Source organism: Cardiocondyla obscurior, linkage group LG06 (genome assembly GCF_019399895.1).
Source record: "Cardiocondyla obscurior isolate alpha-2009 linkage group LG06, Cobs3.1, whole genome shotgun sequence".
Taxonomy (NCBI): domain Eukaryota; kingdom Metazoa; phylum Arthropoda; class Insecta; order Hymenoptera; family Formicidae; genus Cardiocondyla; species Cardiocondyla obscurior.
Window position 1 is genome coordinate 8,195,560 of NC_091869.1, and position 23,763 is coordinate 8,219,322.

General features: G+C 31.7%; 1 protein-coding gene across 18 annotated transcripts in view; it reads right to left on the minus strand.

The window, feature by feature from the left end:
• Positions 1-3,399: 3,399 nt before the first annotated feature.
• Phcl-1 (pH-sensitive chloride channel 1) overlaps positions 3,400-23,763 on the minus strand; it is a 38,803-nt gene continuing 18,439 nt past the window's right edge. For 5 of the 18 annotated variants that reach the window (XM_070658525.1, XM_070658522.1, XM_070658524.1 and 2 more), the window contains 11 exons: positions 22,781-22,918; positions 19,366-19,430; positions 18,855-19,075; positions 18,538-18,620; positions 18,219-18,356; positions 15,556-15,642; positions 13,389-13,541; positions 12,555-12,769; positions 10,482-10,532; positions 5,601-5,729; positions 3,400-5,361 (listed from right to left, as the gene is read on the minus strand). In XM_070658525.1, the coding sequence (XP_070514626.1) occupies positions 5,230-5,361; positions 5,601-5,729; positions 10,482-10,532; positions 12,555-12,769; positions 13,389-13,541; positions 15,556-15,642; positions 18,219-18,356; positions 18,538-18,620; positions 18,855-19,075; positions 19,366-19,430; positions 22,781-22,918 (1,412 nt within the window). In that variant the 3' untranslated portion in view covers positions 3,400-5,229. Of the gene's footprint in view, positions 5,362-5,600; positions 5,739-10,481; positions 10,533-12,554; positions 12,770-13,388; positions 13,542-15,555; positions 15,643-18,218; positions 18,357-18,537; positions 18,621-18,854; positions 19,076-19,365; positions 19,431-22,780; positions 22,919-23,763 lie in introns of all 18 variants that reach the window. The other 13 variants (XM_070658526.1, XM_070658527.1, XM_070658533.1 and 10 more) reach the window with 13 other exon arrangements.

The window sequence follows — 23,763 nt, forward strand, 5'->3', positions numbered from 1 at the left end:
ACTTAGGTATATATATATGTATGTATGTAGATATATTAAATTTAAAATTCTATTCCTATTAATGTCTAAATTGAAAACAATTTTTTTTAACAGCTAAAAATTAGTAAATTTTAGATATTTAATTTCAGAGAACAAATTTTTTTATTTAGGTGCTCACGACTTGTTTGACTAAGTGGAATTTTATAAAATGTGTAATATGTATACATGACTACGTGACTTTTTTTTATACATATACTATAAATAAATATGCAATAAGCAATATTACTTTTTTGTAACAGCATGACATCAAATATCGACGCTCAAACATTACAATAGATTTTCGAAAAAGTTTTTAGTGTTACTCGTACGAAATATTTTATGTGTTAAAATTTTTCTAATTGTTTTTTTTTTTTCTTCTTTTTTAAATACATATATTTTTAATTGTTATCCAGGATATGTATGCAATTGTACTATATATCATATATTGTAAGCACCTTCCTTATCATGTATTCATATTGAACAACTAAAATTAATTAATTAATTTTTTTTTGTTTTATTTAAGGTCTAAGGTAATCTAGAAAGCAATATATTTTTTTGCTCAAGATGAAGTCTCTCGTACTTAATATTTCGTGAATACATGCTAAAGTTTTATAAACTCCTCACAACGCGCGCGCATTGGGATATCGTAATAAAAATTATATACACTCGTATACAAATATAAATAATGCAGATTGCATGTGTCAAATTTTCTAAAAGAATGCCACTGATAATACGACAGCATAGTAATCATACGACAACTATATGTCTTGGTCCATGGGAGCATTTAAACATTAATAACGTTAATAATATTAATTAATTCGCTCATTAATTCTATAATCTAATGATTCTTACTTGTTTGTGGCACGTACAAAATTAAAAGTAATAGCGGTAATACGTGCAGCAACATTTGGTAATTATTAATTCGTATAGTCACCAAACATTTTTAATTATTAATATTTTTTTTATGGATTTAAAAGAATTATTTAAAAAGTACGTAGATATTAAAGATAAACCGATTTGGAAATTTGTTTTAGCACTTTTGATAATTGAGAAAAGATCAAAATTTATATTGTTAAAAACTACCGAAAAACAAAAGAAAATGAGATGTCGAAATCGAGCACGATCAGATTTTTGCAAGTTAATGAATTGTAAGTGCATAGGTGAGTCAGAAAAAGACAAAGGTCATTATTCGTAATGAATTTTATATAAATATTTCGTCTGCTTGGCCTTACGATTACATACGCTAAATTCGAAGAATATTTATATTTATTGCAGTGCAATTTATGTTTTACGATGTATTGCTAAAAGTTTCTGTAAAACAGCTGCAATATTTATACCCGTATGAATATTTTAAACCGTAATGTTATTTTATTTTCCTTTCTCATTCTCTTTTCGTTTTCATCTTGCTTCGAGAAACGATTTTGCGAAACATCCGTTGGAGCACTTTTGTTAAATGAAAAAGTGGCCGTCACGGAACAACTATTTTCTTAACTGTCAAATGCATCATTCTTCTCGTCCATTCGGTATACTATATTTTAATTATTCTCCCGAAATTGATTAACAACGATTTAATATGATGATAAGTATAATAGAATACAAGGTGTCTTTTCTTAATTCAGCTATAATGAAACTAAAGCAAGAATTAAATGTTTAATTATTAAAATGTAATATCGTCAGCTTTTGATATTTTATTTTGAGTCTTTTAATCGTTCAATAACGACTACGCGTTTATTATTATTATTATTAAAATTATATATTACGAGATTGGAATGTTTCTTAAACTATGATATTCGTTCGTTAATGTTTTGTATTTTTTTTTCTTTTTTCTAAGAAAATTGATTAAGTAGCAAACATTGAACGACAAGCAAATGCATTTAAGAGTTAAGCAGCGTTTTTAGACTAAACTATTTTACTTGGTCCAATCAAAATAGTTGAGTCCAAATAATATTCATTGACTAATCTTTCACAAACTTGCCTTGTTAATTTACAATATAGAAGAAATTCCAAATTGAAGGTATATATATGTATATATATATATCCATGTGCCTGTAAAAATTAAAATTTTCTTGGCAGTCAGTTATAAACGAGATCTTTTTTTTTTTTTTAAGGAGTATTTAACAGGCTCGATTCTTTGAACGTCGGTTAGCAATATTTACATTATCTAAATTTCTTCTCCCCTCCTCCTCCTTTTTTCACAATTATTTCATTCTTTATAATTACACAAATATTAAAAAAAAATAAAAATAAAAAGATACGTTTTTTTTTACTGTGCAGATTTTACGCAGTATAAATAAGACTTGTAATTATTTTAACTTTACATTAATTAATTACGAGTTGAAATTTTTTCGAGATCGAAGATCTATGCTAACCGTCGTCAGAAATATCGATTCTCTTACATGTCATTTTGAATCGGAATGCGCATTTATCATGACGCAAGCACACCCGCGCGGGCGCACGTGCGTCACGTGCGTGCGTATGTGTACCGTGCTAGCATTTCGTGTCAGTGTGTCCTCACATTGCATTAGAAATCTCCAACCTTTTAGTTAAAACAATAACGTAATTTATTAGGCGCCGTTAAAAAATAAAAGCGCAAAAACTGAAAGAAATATGACCGTCATACTTTACGAAATGAAAATCTAGATTATCCTGTTTTTTGAAAATTGCGTACAAATTAAATATCTTTATTTCAACTTTTTTTTCTTTTTTTTTTAATATTACAAAAGTTAGATACGGCGACGAGGTAAGATTTGACGAAGGTTGGAGGCTCCTAATTAACACGCATTCAACAACACAATAACAATATAGCGAGATCGTGTTACTTTTATAATATCATAAGCAATATCTACTAGATTTCGAGTAATCGCCGCGATTATTGAAATATGTACTCGGTATATACGTTCGGCTCGCGTTGTTCTTTGGTTTGGTCTGCTTTTTTCCTTAATATTGCTGGACAACAAATATTATTTAAATCGGTATAAGCGGCACACGCTGGAAGGTGCTCCCGATTTCGCCGTCTCGCTTAAAATCAGCGATATTACAATAGTGATATCTGTAATAACAGTAGTAATAAGTAGCCATAATACGATACTAAAATAGAGCAATTGTAACAGTATATAATAGTACTATCTAGTTGCGACAATAATAAAAGTAGAGTAGTAGTGATAATGTCGGTGTAGCGTAGCGATGTTGCATCTAAAATAGTTACGCAAGCTACACAATAAATTTCGAGCTAGTCGACGACGCCTGGCGCATCTCGCAGATAGACGTGATTATCCGGTGAAGGAAAAAGCGCGATTATGTGGCGTGTCGTTACTTTCAGTAATGTCGAGATAGATAGTCTGCCCGTGGAGTTGCACATCGCGCGTAAACCGATCACTTTCATTTTTTTTTTTCTTTCTTTTTTCCCCTTTTTATTAATTTTTCTTTCGCCTCAGCGTTCGCCATAGTGACGTATGTCTCCTACTTAAAGTATAACGTCCGTAACATCTTCCATCTTATTATCGTGCTAAACGGTGGCGATTTCGCTTCGCAGCGTCGTGGCAAATTGTATTCTGGCACGGAGTAATAGGCTCTTCATTTCCGACTTGATTTATTCGTCTAACACCATCTATTACATTTGAATACAGGATACTTGACGCGTAAACTAATCTCTTCACTTATCGTAGACATATCACAACGAAAGCTTTATCTGTAATCTATGTCCAGTTCTCTACCTACCTACCTACCCTACCTACCTAATCGTTTCAATACACACTTATCCATTTTTCCGTTTCTCGATAATTATGTACGTTACGTAAAATATCCCGTAGCTCTATCGCGGCCCGTATTAATCGTTTTGCAATTTAATTTCTGGGTTTTCGATTTTCACCTCGGAATTAGGCACGGCGTGACAAGCGAAAGATGAATACCTATAAAACGCTGGTCACGAATCAACCATGTTCACAAACAGATTTTTTTTTTTTTTTCTTTTTACTTATTTTTTTTTTTTCGAATTTCTTTGTTGTTGCTGTTTCTTTGTTGTGCTAGTACAGTCGAACCATCCATATTCTTAGCATGTCGGAATCGTGCAAACTTCTCATTTCTTTATATTGTCATGCAGTATCTGTTTCTCATTTGAATAACGCACGAATGAAAACGAGTTGCGCCATCGACAGATGGAAATTACGGATATATTTTACTCCGTTTCGTATATTCTCACTCAGTGTGTAACATCAACTCAAGAGCACGATATGTGATATCCATTTGTATGAAAACGAAGCGGTAGTCGCAAGGTATGATCGACGAAGCGGTGCAAAAAGAGTGTTGGAAATACGGAGGGTAACGGTAAATTCCGTAAAATGCATTAATAATATTGAAATATTTTTCTAAAGCACGTATACGTAACGAATTATAGTTTTTTTAGTATTATTAGTGCAGCTCGGAATATTTCGTGAGAATGTCAAGATTAAAACGTTAAGAATACAGAGGTTCGTCTGCAACATTACTATATCTTACATTAGTACATTTGATCGTCGTCAATTAAGCTAAACGTCATTCTTTCCGCTTGGCCAAAGTGTTTCGTCGGCGACACGTTCTATTGCCTATCTAAGATATAAGAAAGAGAAAAGAATAATGAAGATAAGTGTATATGGCCGCTGCATATGATCGCGAAGCGATCGTAATCTACTTCCCCCTTAGAGAAAGTGCTTTCAAGAGCTATCACACGTGAGAGGAGATGAAGACTAGTCGGAGACGATCCATCGTTGGTATCATTTTTTTTTTCTTTTTTTTTCTTTCTTTTTCATATCGCACCTTTGAATAGCCCCGAATTTACCGAGTCCTTTTTCTAGAAAAAAAAAAAAGAGTCGAGGTGTCTCTCCTGCCCACTTATTACAGCTAATAATCCGTTTGATTTCGTTCATTATAAGTCAGGTAACGTTCATGACTCTGTCAAACATTTTTAACAATTCTTTGTTTTTTTTTTCTTCATCTATTTTATCCGCGTTATCTTTGTCTTTGAGGAAAGACGGGATAACCGCTTGACCGCGATACAAACGATTATGCCTTTAAAACCGTTTTCCCTGGAAACATTCTCGATCATTAGACAAAATTCGAGTCTGTGTATCTGTAGATCTGACTTCGTAGCACAAACGACGTCTCACACCTATTGGAAAGTTTCGTTGTCGCTCATACCAGCGATGGGAGATCTCTCGGAGATCGTTGTGCGTCATTCTACGAGGTGCCCTTATAGTGGATGAAGAAGAAAGTGAGGAACATGAAATAGGCGACTGGGAAAGTAATCCTGGCTATCACATCGATCGTCTTCGCCACTCTAATCGGATGCGGCGGATCCTTTTTTCTTAGCTGCAAGCAAAAAGATTTCGTTATCGTGAGTAAAACTTACAAGATTCCAATTTTCTAGGAGGAATAAATAATAATTATAAAGACGAAGAATTGTCATATCGTATTGGTGCTTCGGATTACGTTTTTATCATTTAGTTAACTATATTTTTATTTTATTTTTCTGCGAGAAAGGAAGGAACGATATTTTTCTTTTTTTTTTTTTTAATGATACATTACACTCGTATGTGCAGTATACATACATATTTGCTTACCTCGGCGGTGCAACCATTCGTTGCCGTATGCGTGCAGGGATTAGGTCCGCAATTAGTGCAAGTAACAATCTCGTTCGGTCCAGTAGTACCGCCAGTAGTAGCTCCGCCCTCCCGCTTCTTTTTACCCTACGACAGGGTCTCCGTAGAAGAAACTTTGTATTCTTAATTATACGTCGTTTTTATATCTTAAACAACGATCCACCCTTTCAATTCGTTCCCTTTTCTACTTGTTTTTTAATTTTTTTTCCCCATCTCTACCTTTGGATAATCTTTTACAATTTTTTAGACATGCATCAACGATCTTTTTTTTTTACCACACTATCTACCATATCTATTCATAAAGTTCTCAAGCATCGCTTTTTTAATTTTAGTTTTTTTATTTTTATTTTTTATTTTTTTTGGGTAGGTTTCACTTGTAATTTGTTTCACCTTTTTTAAAGTACAAGCTCCAATGAATTTACACAATTAGAGATGCCGAGAAAAATTTCTGGCGGAATAATTATGGTAAAATTTTTTTTTTTACCATAAATAAAAATAATTTGTAACTGAAATGAAAAAGGAACACAGCTCGAGAACTTTTCGAGTAGATGCATTTGTTGATCCTGTCGTTAGTTTCATATATACATAGAAGCGAGTATGGCTCAAACGATTGATAAACATGGGAACAAAAATATTACGATACTTTTTTTGTTACGCGGCATTGCGTTGTCACAGCAGAAAATTTTCATCTTTGTAGAAATATATATACTTGGTGATGAATAGACAGTCGGTGACGCGGCTTCTTACAAGCGTACTAATAATAATATAAGCGTACTAGGCGTATTTTGTTAAGAAAAGGCAGTTAAGCTTGCACGTAGAGGCGTGTGATTTTTAGAATTGTATCTGGAAATAAAGTATTATTTCCATGTTATGACAAACGAACGTGGGAAAAGATATTTGCACGCTGATTGAATAGCGGGCGTCTTACTGGCCCTCGTTATCGTTTTAGATGTCGAGTATCTTCGATAATAAATTGAGGACATAGAGAGAAATTGCCGTTGAGATTAACGAGTTGTCTTTTCCAATTAAATGTAAAAGAACCGCATTTGTCTCACTTCTAATTAACTTGGTATAACTGCAGTCTCTAATTTGCGACAACTTAAGGACCATCTGCGGTGAATGAACGTCATATGATATAGCGTGAATCGGGAAGAGATATGAATCAAATAGTGAAAATCACGAAGATGGAATTGTCGGATATATTAGTAACCAGTTGCGATAATCATCAAAGAATAAATCGTTCGTGCTCTTCAATTTTTTTTTTCTTTTTTCTTTGTAATATTCTTGTTCTCCGACAAAACATGTTTATCAATCAGTACTTAGTTTGTCTCTATAACATAAATTAGATGCCTTATAAATATCCATCTACTTATTGTATTTCGATGTAAAATATAAATAAAGATTTATCCCGATCAACTTGTCGCGGAAACTAGTGCATGCACTTGCCTGCGAAATATTTCTTTATATCGTACGTAAAATCGGTTTTAATAATCGGATCGAATTTTCCGATTGAATGTTACGTTAATTGAAAAGTTAGAACTGTGAATTAAGAGAGCGCAAGCTTTTTTTTACGTCTACGTATATATATTTACGAGTACGATAATTTCGATAAAATAACATTTTTTTGAATGTATTACGAGTATTTCGTGAAATAAAATCGCGAATGTTGCCGACTAAAGTGCTGCCTCTTTGCGATTTTCTCCAATTATTATATGGGAGGAGAAAGATAACGTCAAAGAAGTACAGTACGGTCTATAAAGTTCAGTGAAAATTCTATAGCTGTAAAATATGATACAGAAACTTAATTAAAGAACGTATTAATACACGTTCGAAATTAAATTAAAAAAAAAGAAGAAAGAAATTATTTTTAATGTGCCGCAAACTGATTTACTTCTCAGCATATCTTTCTCCGTGATCTCGCTTGAAAATGTTAGCAAAAATAAACTATAAATTTTCAAACGGATCCCCGCACCGCCTTGTTGCGTCTTTAAAGGTAATTTATTACAAGCTATGCGTTAAGCTTTAATGAAGATTAGTTTAATGATGAAAGCGATTCGTTGATACCACAATTAAGGCATGACATGTGATATGTGTACATGTGTGTGTGTATGTGTGTGTGTATGCGCGCACGCTCGCGCATATGCATTATGTATAGAATCTATTCGTATTAGAAACACCTTTCCTTCCTCTCGTTCTTCCTGCCCCTTCATATTAAGTAATATGAAACGACTTGCAAATAAAATAAATCTCCATATCCGCATCAGTACGAATACAGAAAATCTGATAGCATATGGGATCGATATCAAGAATGGATTTTTCTCTTTTCCTCGCGCATAACTATGATTTTAAATTCATCAACGGTTGGAGTTGATTACTCCACGTTGGTTATTTTTTTACGCGTTTGTGATTTTTGTGCCAATGACAGAATCTTCTTAATAATATATATATATATAAAAATAAATAAATAAATAAATAAAAGTCATTATTTCTATTTTATTCCCTCGGAATTCATTGTCGTCGTTCACGATGAGAGCTATAAATAATGTCCAACGCAGAAAGCACTTGCTAATGACAATTATCAATAAAGTGATGATAATTATCATTAATTCTAATTTCTCTTTTAGTAACATATCAACATTTCAAAGCACTTTTGTTTAAAAAAAAAAAGAAAATGTCTGTAAGTAATGATAACGTTTTTCATCACGCCAGCGGCCACGATGTTTCCCATTTCGAAGAAACTTTATGCGTTTATAATGCTGCAACACTCGTTAATGGAGTGAGGAAAGTATAAAAGAAAATGTATGCGCCTATAACAATATTTTACTGGGTATATGGAATAATCATAGATATATAGAGATCTGTAATACAGAAACTGTTTAGAGCGAAAAATCCTGGTCGCTGGTGATCAAGCGAAAGCGATTGAAACGTTCATTCGAAAGAAGATATTTGGCACTTGTTAATAAATGTTATTTTACAAAGAAACAATCTGTTAAGAGCCATGAAGCAAATAAAAAATAGATATCGAAATCGAAGGCGTCGAAGTTAATATAAATTACTGATAAAAAAAAAAAACATAAATATAAATATGAGAAGATTGATTTTGCCATTAGTAGAACAGAAAAGTTTTAATGTAACGTTAATGATAAAAAGATTAAAATAAATATATACGTTTTATAAATATTACGATTAAAAAGTGATTAAAGCGTAATTTTTTTTTGCTATTGCGCAAAATGAGAATAAAGATATTTTGTATTTTATCTTTGCTAAAATATTAGAAATATTAAAAAATGGTATCAAGTGAAATTGTAACATGCACCCATGCACATATACAATGCATTTTTACGTTTACGCATTTCATGCGTTATACATACATTTTAACGATTTTCTGTCATGAGTATAAAATGCTCATTAGGTCTAAAGGAGTAAGAACAGAGATAAATGGAAATGGAAGGAAAATTTATAACGAGATTGTATTCCCTATTTTACATAAATGCACAGTAATTTACAACAATTTATACAATTGAAAAAAAAATTCGAATCGATTAGATTACGATAGCTAAGCATTTTCACATTTTGTATAAAAAAAAATATATATAGTATAAGTAAGGAAAACCGTACGTTTTCTTTTTATTCTGTGCATTTATATACGACATGCACTTGCTAAATGCTAACGCTAACGCAGAGAGCATTTTATCGTGCATTAAAAAGAATGAAAGTAGAAATTAAAGAGTAGAAATATTATTGAAAAAGAAAGACGATAGAAAAGCACATAGGAAAAAAATAAAAAATAAAAATCAACTCGGTTAAATATTAAGAAAATGTCAGGGGAAATATTTATGTGAAAGTCTTACTTTTAAATTTTCTCTTGTTGAGAAAAGTTTGACAATAATTAAATCTATATATATCAAGACTTGACGTCATATTTTTTAACTATATTTCAACATTTATTAATTATTTTATATGTTCATTTAATTTCTCTGCGAACGCTGAAACTCATTTCTATGTGAGACTTTATTATCATGTTCCGAATATACCTGACATGTGATAAATTTTGAAGTTAACTTTGCGAATAATTAAATAATGTACATGTAGTGTAATTAAAAAAAAATTTTTTTCTTAATAAAATAGAAAGAAAATTATTAATTAAAATTTTCCAAAAAAAAAAAAAAAAATAATTAAATATTTTCTAAATTACATTTAAATAAATTTCAATGTAAAGCATTTAAAAAAAGATTTTTTAAAAATATAACATTCAAATAGAAATTTATCAATTATCTAAATCTAAATAATTAATTATAATCAACTATCAATAACCCATAATCTATAATCCACCCATCCACCACCCACCATTCTTCTAGTGATAATAAAATCAAACGTCTATATTTGTACATGTGTGTGTGTTATAACTGCGATTCATTGGATGCTACAAATGTTGCGAATCGTCGGTTAATTAATCCTGATTAATAAATCAAATGTTTCGAATGACTTGTAGCGATTAATGGACCGCAGTCTATGTCCTGCGTTTGTAGGTATCTAGGACGCGGTTAAGACCTTGCACGTGCATTATCCTCTTTCCTTCTTTTATTTTACTTCTTTCTATTCCGTAATAAATCGCTTCCGATACTGTCGCATTTACGAAACCATATGCATGTGCCATACGCTCTTTTCAGATAATCATTTTTATTTTTTTTTTTATTTTTGCTTATTCGTGGTTTTGCCCCCACACTGTTTCGACAAATCGAGAGAGGAAATTTTGCAATTCCGATTTTTTTACGAAAAGTTAGAACGCGCGAAGTCATGACTGCGCCCTAATACAATGGGGGGTCTTACCAAGGGGCTGGCCAATATAATTCCTATCCTGCTGAGCACCGCTGGAAGCCGCTGCAACATCACAGACACCAAACAAAGAGACTTACTCACCAACATTTCCACCAACCAAATTCTTACTAATCGTGTTCAAAACGGAAATAGACAGATATGAAGAGAAAAAGAGAGAGTGTGAGAGAAAAGAGGGAGAAGAGAAACGAGCAAGGGAGGATGATAAGGGAAAGGAGAGAAGAAGTCGAGTAAGATAGAAAAAAAAAAAAAAAAGAAAAGGAAGAAGAAGAAATGGGAAAGAAAAAGAGGGAGGTCGTAATCGAAAGAAGTAAATGAGAAAGAGTTCAATGATGGAGACATGCATATTGCAGCCCCTTTCAAAAATAATGAGCACTTTCGAAGGAATAGCGCGCTATTTATGCCAGGTGCTCAAACTTGCAGCATGCCGAGCTATCTGCTTAAGATATAAGTAAATCGTCTTCCGTTTCCCCTTCCTTTTAAATAACTCTTCGAGACAGATGCTTTCGTGCATTAAATACAAAATATTAGCGTATAACAATTATGTGTTGTTGATATGATACATATAATGTATCGGATGTATTTCGATAATTGATTAAATTGTTAAAGATAAAAAATGCGGCATAATCCGCGCGATTCTTTCGCAGCGTACGAGGAATATTGGTTAAAGTCTGATAAAAAAGAAAAAAAAACTGCACTCACACTCTCTCAAAAAAGAAAGAAAAAAAAAGAAGAACGAATACGAAATACGAAAGAAACCTATGTAGATCTCGAGAAGAATGCAAAGATTGGAAGAATTATATTCTGTGTTTGTGCAGGATCACGCCACAAAATTCTTATGTGCAAAATGTAAACGCGACAAAAGAATGAATCGTGTCAAACGATGTATCAAACATCACAGAAAATCAATTTTAAAGAAAAGAAGAAAAAAGAAAAAAAAATGCACAGAACTTAGAATGCATCATGGCACATAAACGATTTCTTTTTTTTCTATACAGATACTTTCTTGAAAGTATTACTGTAATCTTGAGAATAATATATTTCTGAATTCGCGTGGTCTTTTTATATCAGCTTCTCGCTATAATAATGCTCGATGCAGTTTATAATGCGTAAGACAATACAAAAGACCAGCCGTAACGACAAGACTTCGATTTCTAATAAATACATGTTTACATGGCATTTTAATTCCGTTCCATTCTCGAGATTTAAAAGTATTTTTTTTTTTTCCTCGTCGCAATTGTATCTTCGATAAAATCAGAAAAATAGTCGGCGCGCAATTTTCTACGTTAAACTCAATATAAGGAATTTATTGAGTTTCTATATACTTCTCCGGAAAAAGAGAAGATTATTCTTTAACACGATCATATTGTCGATATTGAGTATCTTTATCTAATATCGGCGATATCGCCGTCTCTCACCTATTTACGTGTTGCAAGATTGTAACTTGTAGACATTGACTACATGTCAGGCGTCTTTTTAAATCAATTTATAAAAGCGTGAAACGCTTTGAAGGAATTTATATATATATATATTTTGTTTTTCTGAAAAACAATGAGGAGGTTAATATTTTCATTTGATTGCCGATGTCGGCAAACAGAGCGATCGATTGCTACATAAAACACAATTTAATTTTACGCCGTCAAATAATAATACTTTGTCATTAGGACCGGTTTAAAATGTGCTGTTTAATACTTCTGTTACTTGACGTCCGACACGTCTTGATACCTGGTGTTATTAATGTAATTAATTAATTGTAATCGTGTGTGTATGCGCGTGTAACTTTGGATAAACGTAAACAGTAACCCGGATAAAAAGTATCGTCACATTAAAAGCGGCAATGATTTGTTTTTAAACCGATCCCAAGTATCATTTCTATATGTCTTAAAGGTGATACACATCAATTCGTGTCGAATTGATTACTTATTCATTTATGGATAACGCGAAAAAGGCAGTACGGCCCCATTCGAGTTCGCATCGCAGAAATAGAGTATCTACGACGAAAGTGCGGCTTGCGCGTTAACACGTCGGGTAAAATTATCTAGAATATATCAATCAGCAGCAAAGTACCTGGGTGACGGGATTCTCGCCCGGACGATAGACGACGTTGTGCCTCGGCCGCTTGCGGCCGACGTAATTCACGCAGACGAACTCGAGAAGACTCGCGTAGATGAAGCACATGCACACGCCGTCCCACACGTTCATGGCAGTCAAGTTTGAAACGACAGGCAGCGTTCCCCGGAAGCCATTCGACGTGGTGAAAAAGTTGAGCATTGTTGTTACACCTGAAGTGTTATTAAAAACGTTTATTTTATTGTTACGCGATCAAAGGATCGGAGGCCCCATTGTCGTTCGATTGAAAAATAATCCGACTTTAAATCGACAGTGAGAATAAATATGATTTTGTTATTAAATTTGAAGAGAAATAAAAATGCTTGGGCGACGCAATTAAAAGTAGTAAAGTAAACGTGTAAAACATTTTTACAGAATTTTAATTTAATTCGAATATAAGTTTACGAAGGCACAGTTATTGAAAGATTAATAAAATGCATCATCTTATACCTTGACATACGAGATCTACGCAAGAGGGCTACCGAACCTGTTTGTTTGCACATTAATTTTATGGAACGTCAAGGCTATATATTGATGTCACGTGAGAAAGGGAGCTTGGTTTCAAAAATAGGCATATGTGCAATATTTTATTGTTTAATTTTTTATGTTTGTTCCTGAGTACGTAAGGTGTGGTGCAAAAAAAAAAAATGAATAATATTCACGCCCTTGCGTCTACGTACGTATGGGTCTTGGTTTCATGCATGTGCACTAAAGATGTATTTATATTTCTCTCTTAAAACGATTACGAAACGTTGGAACACATATGAAAAATATTTCAGTAAGTGGACTCACCAATCATCACTCGCGCCGGCACGGCATTCCATTCGAGCCAAAATGTGATGAAAGAGCTGGTTACTAGAATAATGCCCGGGATGAAAACCGTAGTGAAATAGAAAGAACGGTCTCGCGTGAAGATCAGATCCACCTTCAAGCAGCTGTAATTACCTGAGTCAAGCATACGTAACTTCATTTTCCATGTTGAAGCAAGAATTAACGTAGATTCGTTCTTTCAGGAATAAAGAGAATGTTTGACAGTATTTAAACGACATCGATTTCCAACAGAGACCGTTAAACAAAATGTTCGAATTATTCAAATACTTATTTTTATTCCCCATTAATTGATAAGCAATAACAATTAATATTTGTAAAACATTTATAAACGTGTGTATTTATATATATTTTTTTTTCTATAACAAAGATAAATACTTGAGTGACGAAAAATGAAAAAAAGTAATGCTTAGTTTTTATTATGTTAGAAGTTGCGTAACTTGTTTAAAGTATTTTCTTTAAAAAAAAAAAAAAAAAAAGAGAGAAAAAAAAACATCACATACAATTATCTTGTCAATCAGTGATCAACCATCAAACGTCTCATTCGCGAAAGCGGTTGAAGTTGAAATTTGTACAAAGTGCTAACATTGGGCATTAAAAAAAAAAAGGCATTATTAAAAGGTTCACAGGCATGAAGGAACATTTACCATCAAGGAAACGTGAAACTAAATCTTTTCCCACAAATAACTCTTAACTCTACATTCAATATAACTTGTCACGTACTTCTTGAATGTTGAGGAAAGGCACCAACATTTATTCCATAATTATATACGAACGATTATATACGAACCATGCCGGTAACATTCAATCATTGTTGCTTAATTTATTAATTCGTAGTTCCCGTCTCGTTAGGATTTCTCTTGGAGACTGATTTCAAGTAAAATCCTTATTTCATTAGATGTTTGATAGCAGATAAATGAAAAATTAAGTATAAAATACGTTGTGCAAATAAGGATATGAGTAAAAAGCGAAGCTTCATGGGATAAATTATACAAAATGGCAATATAAATTTATATCAATTGACACTATATCAGCTTTATCATTATTACGTTCAATTGCGTTTAATATCAACCACCACTCATAAATATATGTTTACGAGAGAAATTTTTATAATATATATAATTTCGTAATTTCCCGAGTAGAAATTCATCTAGCTTATATTTATTATTTAGTGACTATCTAGCTGGTGTCTAGCCATTACTGTATACAATTAAAAAAGTGAGGTTGCCATTAAAAAAAAAAAAAAAAAAAATAATTGTGTAGTATCAGTAACTATTACTAGCTGATATCAAGTCAGAAAAGCTAGATATTTAAACGTTTTTCGCGTGCTAGGCGTTGACATAAGTCAACGCGCGCAATATGCTAGCATGCGTAAAACGTTTGTTATCTAGCTCTTTTAGCTTGATACTAGCAAATAATAATTGTTTAGTACTTGTGTAAGACGTTTCGAAGTTCAATTTCCACTCGGGTTTATTTCAAAATATTTAAGTACAGTTATATTACTAATTACTATGTATGTCCGTTTACTCTCTGTGTTAAAAAATTTTTTTTTTTTTAATATATGATACACATTGTATGATATATTGTTTCTTTCTTTCTTTCTTTTTCTTTTTTTTTTTTTAAGTTTCGAGACAATATGAATAAATAGATATTTACGAGCAGTAGTAATAATTCTATTATGCTACAATATAAGCATATTGTAATAAATAAGCGTTATAAATCATATAAATATGAGGTAAAGAAAATTGTAAAATAAAAAATAATGTACTTTACAATAGAAAATCTCTCCATTGTTCTCTTATTAAAGTAATGCAATGAAATCAATATGTATGTGTATACGCTATGCTCGATATACGCATAGGGAAGATAAATGATTGCTTCGGCATTTCCAACGTTCTGGCTACGAAATTTGGCAGCGTTCAGTCTTACGGTCTCCAATTAAGTGGCGAATTTTATTGTAACGTTAGGCAAATCAGAATACTATGTAGCAAACATTGATTATATCTACTTGGGATACTTTGGCATTTTGAGTTTTGGTAAACTTGGCCTCCTGTCTCTCTCTCCCTCATTTATTCTCTTATGAATCGCTTAGCACGTTACACTCATACCGATGAGAGAGATAAATTTTTACCTTGCTCCTCAAATCTGCGCTGGCACAGCGAGCACTTAGAGTCTCCAAAATCATCGAACTCGTCCTCGTCAATGACCTGTCCATCAGCTGCAACAGAACAGCCCACGATCTTTTCCTTCCTATCTTTTCTGTATTACTCTTTTTTTTTTTTTTTTTTTCTTTCCCCCTTTTTTTCCGTATTTTTTCAGCTTCTGTGTGTCGAAAGGAAAAACAAATTTTAACAGAGCCTGCAAGTAAGCTCTAAAAGCGTAAGGAGAGCTTGATCTACTCGTTTAAACTAAACTCAATTTTGTTCTTTCTCATTATCTATAAATTTTACTTAACTTTATTTTGTATTATATAATAAATATGCGGAATAAGAACCAACATCGAAAAATGGAAACCTATGAGTTAGAATCGGAATAGAAATAATAATTGTTTCAGATACCGCGGCGTTCTTCCAAGTGTGAAAAGAAATCAATTGGCAAATTATTCGAAAATTAATTATTAAACTAAGATCTATTTGTATGAAATTTAATTATTTATATTTAGCTCACTGGTTTAATTGCAATACGTTTCTTATAATATCGTACTATTCGAGCTGTGTATCTATTCAACTTCTCTTGTTAATTGTTAAAACAAATACGATTATTGTTTTATAATATGTTACAATTTTAAATAAATCAAGCATGACCTATTTTCCACCATGGTTAACTCTTTTTAGGGCGAATTATATTAATTAACAGGGCTATTTTAGTTAACGGATATCTCACTATTTTTCTAAATTTAATTTACATCTGTTTGCTATTCTTATTTTATTTTCCCTTAATATTTTTACCAAAATGTGCTGACTATATTTTCGCATATTAAAGTGGGAGAAACCTTTCGTCGCATTTCGACGGCTGAGGCGCGATTTATAGCTTATCGTTAACTTTTGCTAACAAAGTTAGTATATTCTCTACACATATAAATCCTAATTTCTATGTTAGCGGGAGCCATGAATAAAGAGTTAAACTGTTTCTCTGTCTGGTACAACGAAATGTGACTCTATTTGGACTCGACAGAGCGGAAAGTGCGAGGCGCGTGACGAGCTTTGCAATTTTTCTTGAGATTTCTTCACGGTAAATTGCCGATACCGCAAACGGATCGATTATGAGCGCGAGAGGGCAAAAGAGAGGGGAACGCTCTTCAAGGACGTCGGATGAAGAGTTATCGTAAGAAAGAAAAACCTCACCCCAAAAGCAAACCACGGCGTTTTAGTTGAAAAGCGAGACAGGATCCAAGGTTGCCAATATGCATTTTCTAGGGCAATCTAGAAAATCTACTATCGTATACACGTGTGTACATCGTTAAATACGAGTACTATAACATCACTAACAAACGGGGTAAGAAACACAGTTATACGAATATCTTGAATCATCGCTATATCGCATGCACAAATGCACAAGTTCTATACATTTAATCAATTGTGTGTATAGTATAGTATGGTACACTATACTACAATATAATATATTGTATATGTGCTGGTGCAGAATTTCGTGCGTAATATTTGAAATTTTATATGTATATATATATATATATATATATTTTTTTTTTTTAATTTCTATTTTTGATAAAAAGAAAAAGAAAGAGAAAAAGTTTCGTTTTATAAAAAAGTAGCTATAAAAAATATTTTCAAGATAGATAATAATTCGAAGTGCTGTCCAAGAACTAATTTACCGTATTTTTTTTTTTTATAATAAAAGTAATAGAGAGTTTTTAATTTAACATTACACAGAAATTGCATTCATTTAGGTAAAATATATTTTATAGATTTGTGTATATCCTCCATATGTATATATGCTTCATATATTAGAAAAGAAAGTTCCACTTTAAAATAAAATTAAATCAAAAGATATTATTTCAGTTAAGAAAAATGTAATGAAATAAAAGCGTTGTATTCACTGAAAACACCAGCTGCGCTTTAATCTCATTGAAAATATTAGAAAGTTAAGCGTGGCACATTCCTTAAAGTAATATGAAAAGACGCAACATGGATGCTTATATGCTGCTATTATGATTATAGTATTATCTCCGTACATGCAAAACTTACCTTTTTAGTTTTTTTTTTTTTTTATTTATTAGAGATAAACATCATCAGATATCATAATTAATTTTTTAAAAAGTATAACTAAATTAGAGAATAAAAATCGACAGAAAAAAGTGGAACTAAAATTGAAGTTCAATTCGATTGTTTTAAAAAAATTAATTAAAAGCTAATATTTATCGAAGGATTAATCAAAGTTGTTATACTTCGGATAATAGCTCACGCAACAAAAAAACCACTATTTCTCTAATTAATATATTGAGATAAATAAATAAGCTTATCTAACAATTTACTTTTTTTAAAATTGCAACAAAATGCATGAATTTGTTTATCAAGTGCAACTTTATATTATTCATTTTTGCATAGAAAATGCAGAGAAAAAATTATTTATATTTAATAAATATTCAAAAGAAGAAAATAAAAGATAACATAAAAAAAAAAAAAATTCTAATTGATGAGTAACATAAAGAGGTGAAAAAAAAGTTACAGAGTGCAGTTTTTAAAACTCTCAAAAGTTGCTTGAGATGTATAATACATTTTTCCCGTTTTTTTTCCTCTCTAAAAAAATTTGTAAAAGAAACAAATAATTGTTGCTCACCTCGCCAGCCTTTGATCGGACACGTGATTGTCTGATTTTTAATAAGATACGCGTTCAGCGACGTCAGGCTTGGGCTTGTTCGTAGCGTACCCTCGTCATTTTTCCACACATACGTAATCGCTGTTTGCTCATACGATACTGAAAAATAAGAAGTCGGAAACGTTATTAACCAGTGTACGTAACGTTTGACACGTTAGTTGCCGGCGAACTTTACGGCAATGAGATGTGACATGCCGACGCCTTGCACAACAGTCAACGTGTTAAGATAACATAATTATCCCTTTATATCATTCACCCAAGGGGCATTTTAATTACTCACTGCTCTCGATTGCGAATGAACACAATGGGTCGTCAAAAGGGAAGATATTTAGTCTACCCTGGCAGGATAGGATAAGATGACGCCTGTAAAACGATAACGATTAGTTTCCGAGGAAAATTAATTGTTTCTATTCAATAAATAAAAGTAAATTAAATATTTCACTAACATCAGGCTCAAGTTAATTAAGAAAATCAAATAAATGTTTCGTAATACTTTCGCGCGACGATAATTGATCAGTGACTACTCACTAAAAATACATTAATTAATTCTTTTAATAACACAAGAAATTAATTTGTATAATTGTATGTTTTATGTACCGCATAAGATAGTTGACGGTGCCGTTGCGGTATATTCGCAACGCAAAGTGAACAGGAATGAGGGGATCTTTGAAATCTCCATGCATTATAAAATACGTATCTGGTAACCAGATATCATTGTAATGGTGAATTGCATTTAAATATTCATATTCGGATTTGTTGCTATAACGCAATCGTGGATCGTACCACTGTTGCTGCAGTAAGAATTCCACTTCGTATTTCTGTGAAAATAGAAAAGAAAACAACGGTTGCAGTTTACATAATCTCGACAGTATGTTACTACGTGATTACACGAAAGAAATCATATATAAGAATCGTCGCAGTATGTCAGGCAGACGTTTCCTTCTCAATTACAAACTTGTTTTGCAAACATTAACAGATTTTTTAAATGTACGTTGCTAAAAAAAAATTTTAAATAAATATTTTAATTTGCGGCCATCTATTGTTATTATCATTATACACATATGTTGGAACTAAAATAAAAAAAAGGGAACATTTAATTATATATTACCAGGCTAGATTCGTCAGGAGAAGCTAAGCTTAATAATAATACGCTCACGTTTACAGTCAACGTTCCTGAAACAGTAAATAAAGATAATTTTACCCGCTTTGCATTTCAGATCGTCCGATCGATCACACTGCAAATCAACGCCGTTATCAACATTTATAATATTTTCAAATTAATGCGAGTGTTATAATTAATAAATATTTTTGTAAGACTACAACAGATAACAGATCCTTCAATGGTTTTAATAGACGTAAGGGGACACAGGACATTACGGCAAATATACGGCAAACAGCGATACTTTATATTCGACTCGTGCTACGAAGGAGAGGACTCTGTTCAGTAAATTACTCTATCGATTATATAAATACTTTTGCACGTATCCGACAGGTTTCATATATATATTTTATATACAGAAGAAAATTATTTAAAACAGTTTATACTTTGCGGTATTAACGGTATAAGTATCAAAGAGAGAATGCTAATATTGCAAATTGTGGATCGATCGGTGCCGAATTTTTATTTTTTTATTTTTTTTATTGCATGGAAATCACCCGGTTTGATTTCTACACAATATATTGTAAGTATGCAAAGTGCCATTTTCTACAAAAATATATATTTTCATATTTATTATGTCTGTATTCTTAATATAATAAACATAAGCTGAGAATGCTGTTAAGGAATGCGCTAAAAGCTTTTTTCGAGCCATGCTGTGCACATGCCGCTATTTACTTGGAAAGAAGCTTCGGGTCGTGATTAGGAAATGGATTGTCTTACGAATTTTGTCCTAAAATGAATTGTTTTAAATAATATTTCCTTCTCCCTTTTGATTTTCTTTCTCTCTTTCCCTTCCATCTCCCTTTTATTCTCCGTATTTTAATTTTTTTTTTAATCTTTTCTTTCTTTTTTTTTTCAGGATATATGAAGTTATTCTCGAATTCAAATGCATGTTTTGAAAATCCTGCAACGAGTGCTCTAAATCGCGCGATATGTATTGCAAAAAACAACGAACAATACCATCTAATCATTTAGTCATTGCCATCATCTATGAATCACGAAAACAAATTGCGAACATTACGTCTTATGCTAATAAATACGTGTGTACGTAAATCTATCACTACCAAGAATATCATAAAACTTACATATAACATTTACTTTGGTACTACATGTTATTACATGACAAATATGTAACACTAGACAAACATGTTTCATTCCTCAATAGTGGAAAATGTATTTTAAGTAAGAGAAACGAGGCCATTCTACTAAAATAACGCGTATTCTAATTGGAGACTTGATTTGTCTTTGATACATCTGTCCCCTAAGCTAAATATAATATTCACACAAATGTTTCAGTTTATTAAGAAGAGTCCAAACCAGCGTTCCGACTGCCGTCAGGTGTTAACACGATTAAGACGAATATGTTTACTGCGAAGAACGTAGAGAAAATATAGTTGCATCACGGAAACAGGATGTAATATCTCATCAAAATTTGTACCGATGAACTTAATTCAGAATTTGAGCAATAGCTTTTGTAAATAAAAAAATCGATTGTAATTTTCATAAATACAACGTGACGTTTCTGTACACGTGTTCTGTACTAGACAATTATTTTTAATAGTTTCGCGATCTTTTCTTTCTTTTATAATTTTATAATAATGTTTATATCAAATATGCTATGTAATGCGCACAAATCAGTCACGTAATGGACGTAAAAAAAGAGATAAAAAATAGTAAAGTGCACGTTATGATTTATAAATATGTCAATTTTTCATAAGAATGTATCACATATGATAAAACGAATGATAACAAGTCGATATATTGACCGTAATAATCAAATCATTTAGATTGCACGTACAACGAGCGCGATTGGCATCGAATTATCTTATATCGCGCAGTAATAATTCAATTCAATTTATGACATTTGTGACTGATGAAAACAGATGGTACGTTGCATCGGAATAGCATTTAATAACGTTTCTTATTAATAAACGTGTTTGTTTTATTAAACTAAACCGAATTGATTTGCAAAAATCACGAGAAGTTGTCACACAAAAAAGTTCCTTCGAAATCCAATATATGCTAATAAATACGCAAATATCTGAAAAAGTTCAGTCGGATATTATTGGAGAAAATTCTATTGTGTATAAAAGCGGAGGGAAATTAATCAAGAGTATATTCCATCGATTCACCCGTAAGATAGGGTATGTGTAAAATCGTGAATAGCATTTGAGAGCCTTGTAATTAAAATCGGTAAATTGGAGTGAGACTGGGAGGAATTTAATAGATGACAAATGATTTAATGATTGTGCAGGTGAGGGGAAATCCGCTGCCACAGCTAAACATACACATCACAAGTCACAGTCCCACAAATACGAGCTCTTAGTATCAACGACGATTGCGTTTTTTTTTTATCCTCTTAATAATTAACGTTGTACAATTAAACATCAAGTTCGTTCATTCACATCATCATTCCCTTATCGGTCAACAAATTTGTTACCATCGATGTTTTGTCTAATTCTTTTTGTGCATATATACGAAGTTATTAAAGTGCCTAAATTGCATGTAGTAAAGTTTATATCGTGACGGTATGATGAATCATCGATACGATTATTGCATTTGGCAGTAATTATTAGACATTCACACATTCTTATATAATTTCTCGTTCTGTATAGTAAAAGCCCTTTTACTACACTTTAATAATAAAAATAGTTTTTACTATCTATAAAAATTACTGGCATTATTAAATAGTCTAATATACCGCCAAATGTATTTTTAATATTAATATTTCAAATTGTATTTGTATTTTTCGCATTCTTAATTTTTGCGCATCCTTAACATCTTTTCTTGTTTTACTCATAAATCAGTATATTTGCTACCATGGCCTACATAAAAATAAATATAAAACAAGTGAATTAATTTCATGTAACTGAAAATTAAGAATATACTTTTTGTATTTAATATAAAGCGAATATAATTAAATTTTAGGAAAAAAAAAAAAAAGTAAAACAGTAAAAGTAAAAAATTATTAAAATAAAGTAAGGAAATTTTTTTATATTAAAAATACGTGTATATACTGTAAAGTGAAATTAAAATACATAACTAATGATTGAAAAAAATTTTGCAACATAAAATATATGACTTCAAAAGTATGGGTTTTCCGTTAAAATTATAAATTCTTAAATTATTATTCAGCTTCCAAACTGTTAAATAAATTCAATTGCATGCAATTGTTAGTAAAAAATTTATATATAAATGGATATTTTCATTTATGTGTTATTTCACTTAATACTGTAATTTCACAAAATACGTATTAACACGTGAATATTCTTCTGCTTCGGGAAAAAAAAATTCATTAATATTGGATAATTTCCTCTACAAATAATATCGTGTAGTAACAAGAAATAAATGTTAAAGGACGGACCGCGGTGTTGGTGCGACGTGTAGTGGTTATTGTTCTGGTTCTTGTTCTGGTTCTTGGAGTTGTTAGAAGAGATCGATGACTGGTTTGTCAAGCCGATAGTGTCACCAGGCCATCTCATCCCACAGCAGAAAGCAGCATCTGTAACACCCAATAGCCCTTGCGCACGTCGTCTTGTCCTCACTGTGTACATTTTTCGTTTATTCCGTTTCAATACACGGCTTCAGATATACCGCTTAAGCATATTCAAGATATGCACACGTCTTTATGTTTTATAGTTGTTTTACTTATGACTTAATCTATATGGTTTAATAATTGTAATATCTAGATAATTTTCGATTATTCGGATAAATCGACGAGAAAGAGTCACAATTAATTACAGTTATACATATTATATATTATATATATATATTCTTCCCTTCAGTTTGTTATTAATTGAGATACTTTGAAATATACGACAGACATAATTGTGTGATAATGTTTATGGGAAACAGTGTTTTTAGAAGAATGATAAGTTGTGTAAGTTTTTCGGGGTATGTTTTCTATGACACCAAACAACTCTCTTGCCCACGTCCCATTCTTGAAATGCTCAAGTTTACGGAATCATAAAATTAATTATCAGGTAATTTTTCGCGCGCGCGTACGTATTATTAATATTTTATAGTTTATTAGACTGATTAGTAATCTATGTTATTGCATTACATGTATGTGCAAAGTCGTTTCGTAATCAAGTCTAAATATAGTGTGTAATATGTATAGATTTTTTACTTTTTCGATTAATTAGATTTTTTTCAACTCTCAATTATATTGTAATTTTCTTTTTTTGCCAGATTTAAGATTGCAGTTAATTTAATATTATTATCAGTTTAATAGCGTGTACTTGCATGATTAATAATAAAAAAACGTTAAATTATATTATGTTAGATAAGATTTAATCAGGTATTTAAGTTTTAATTTATTTAAAACCACGTAATCTCGAATTCATA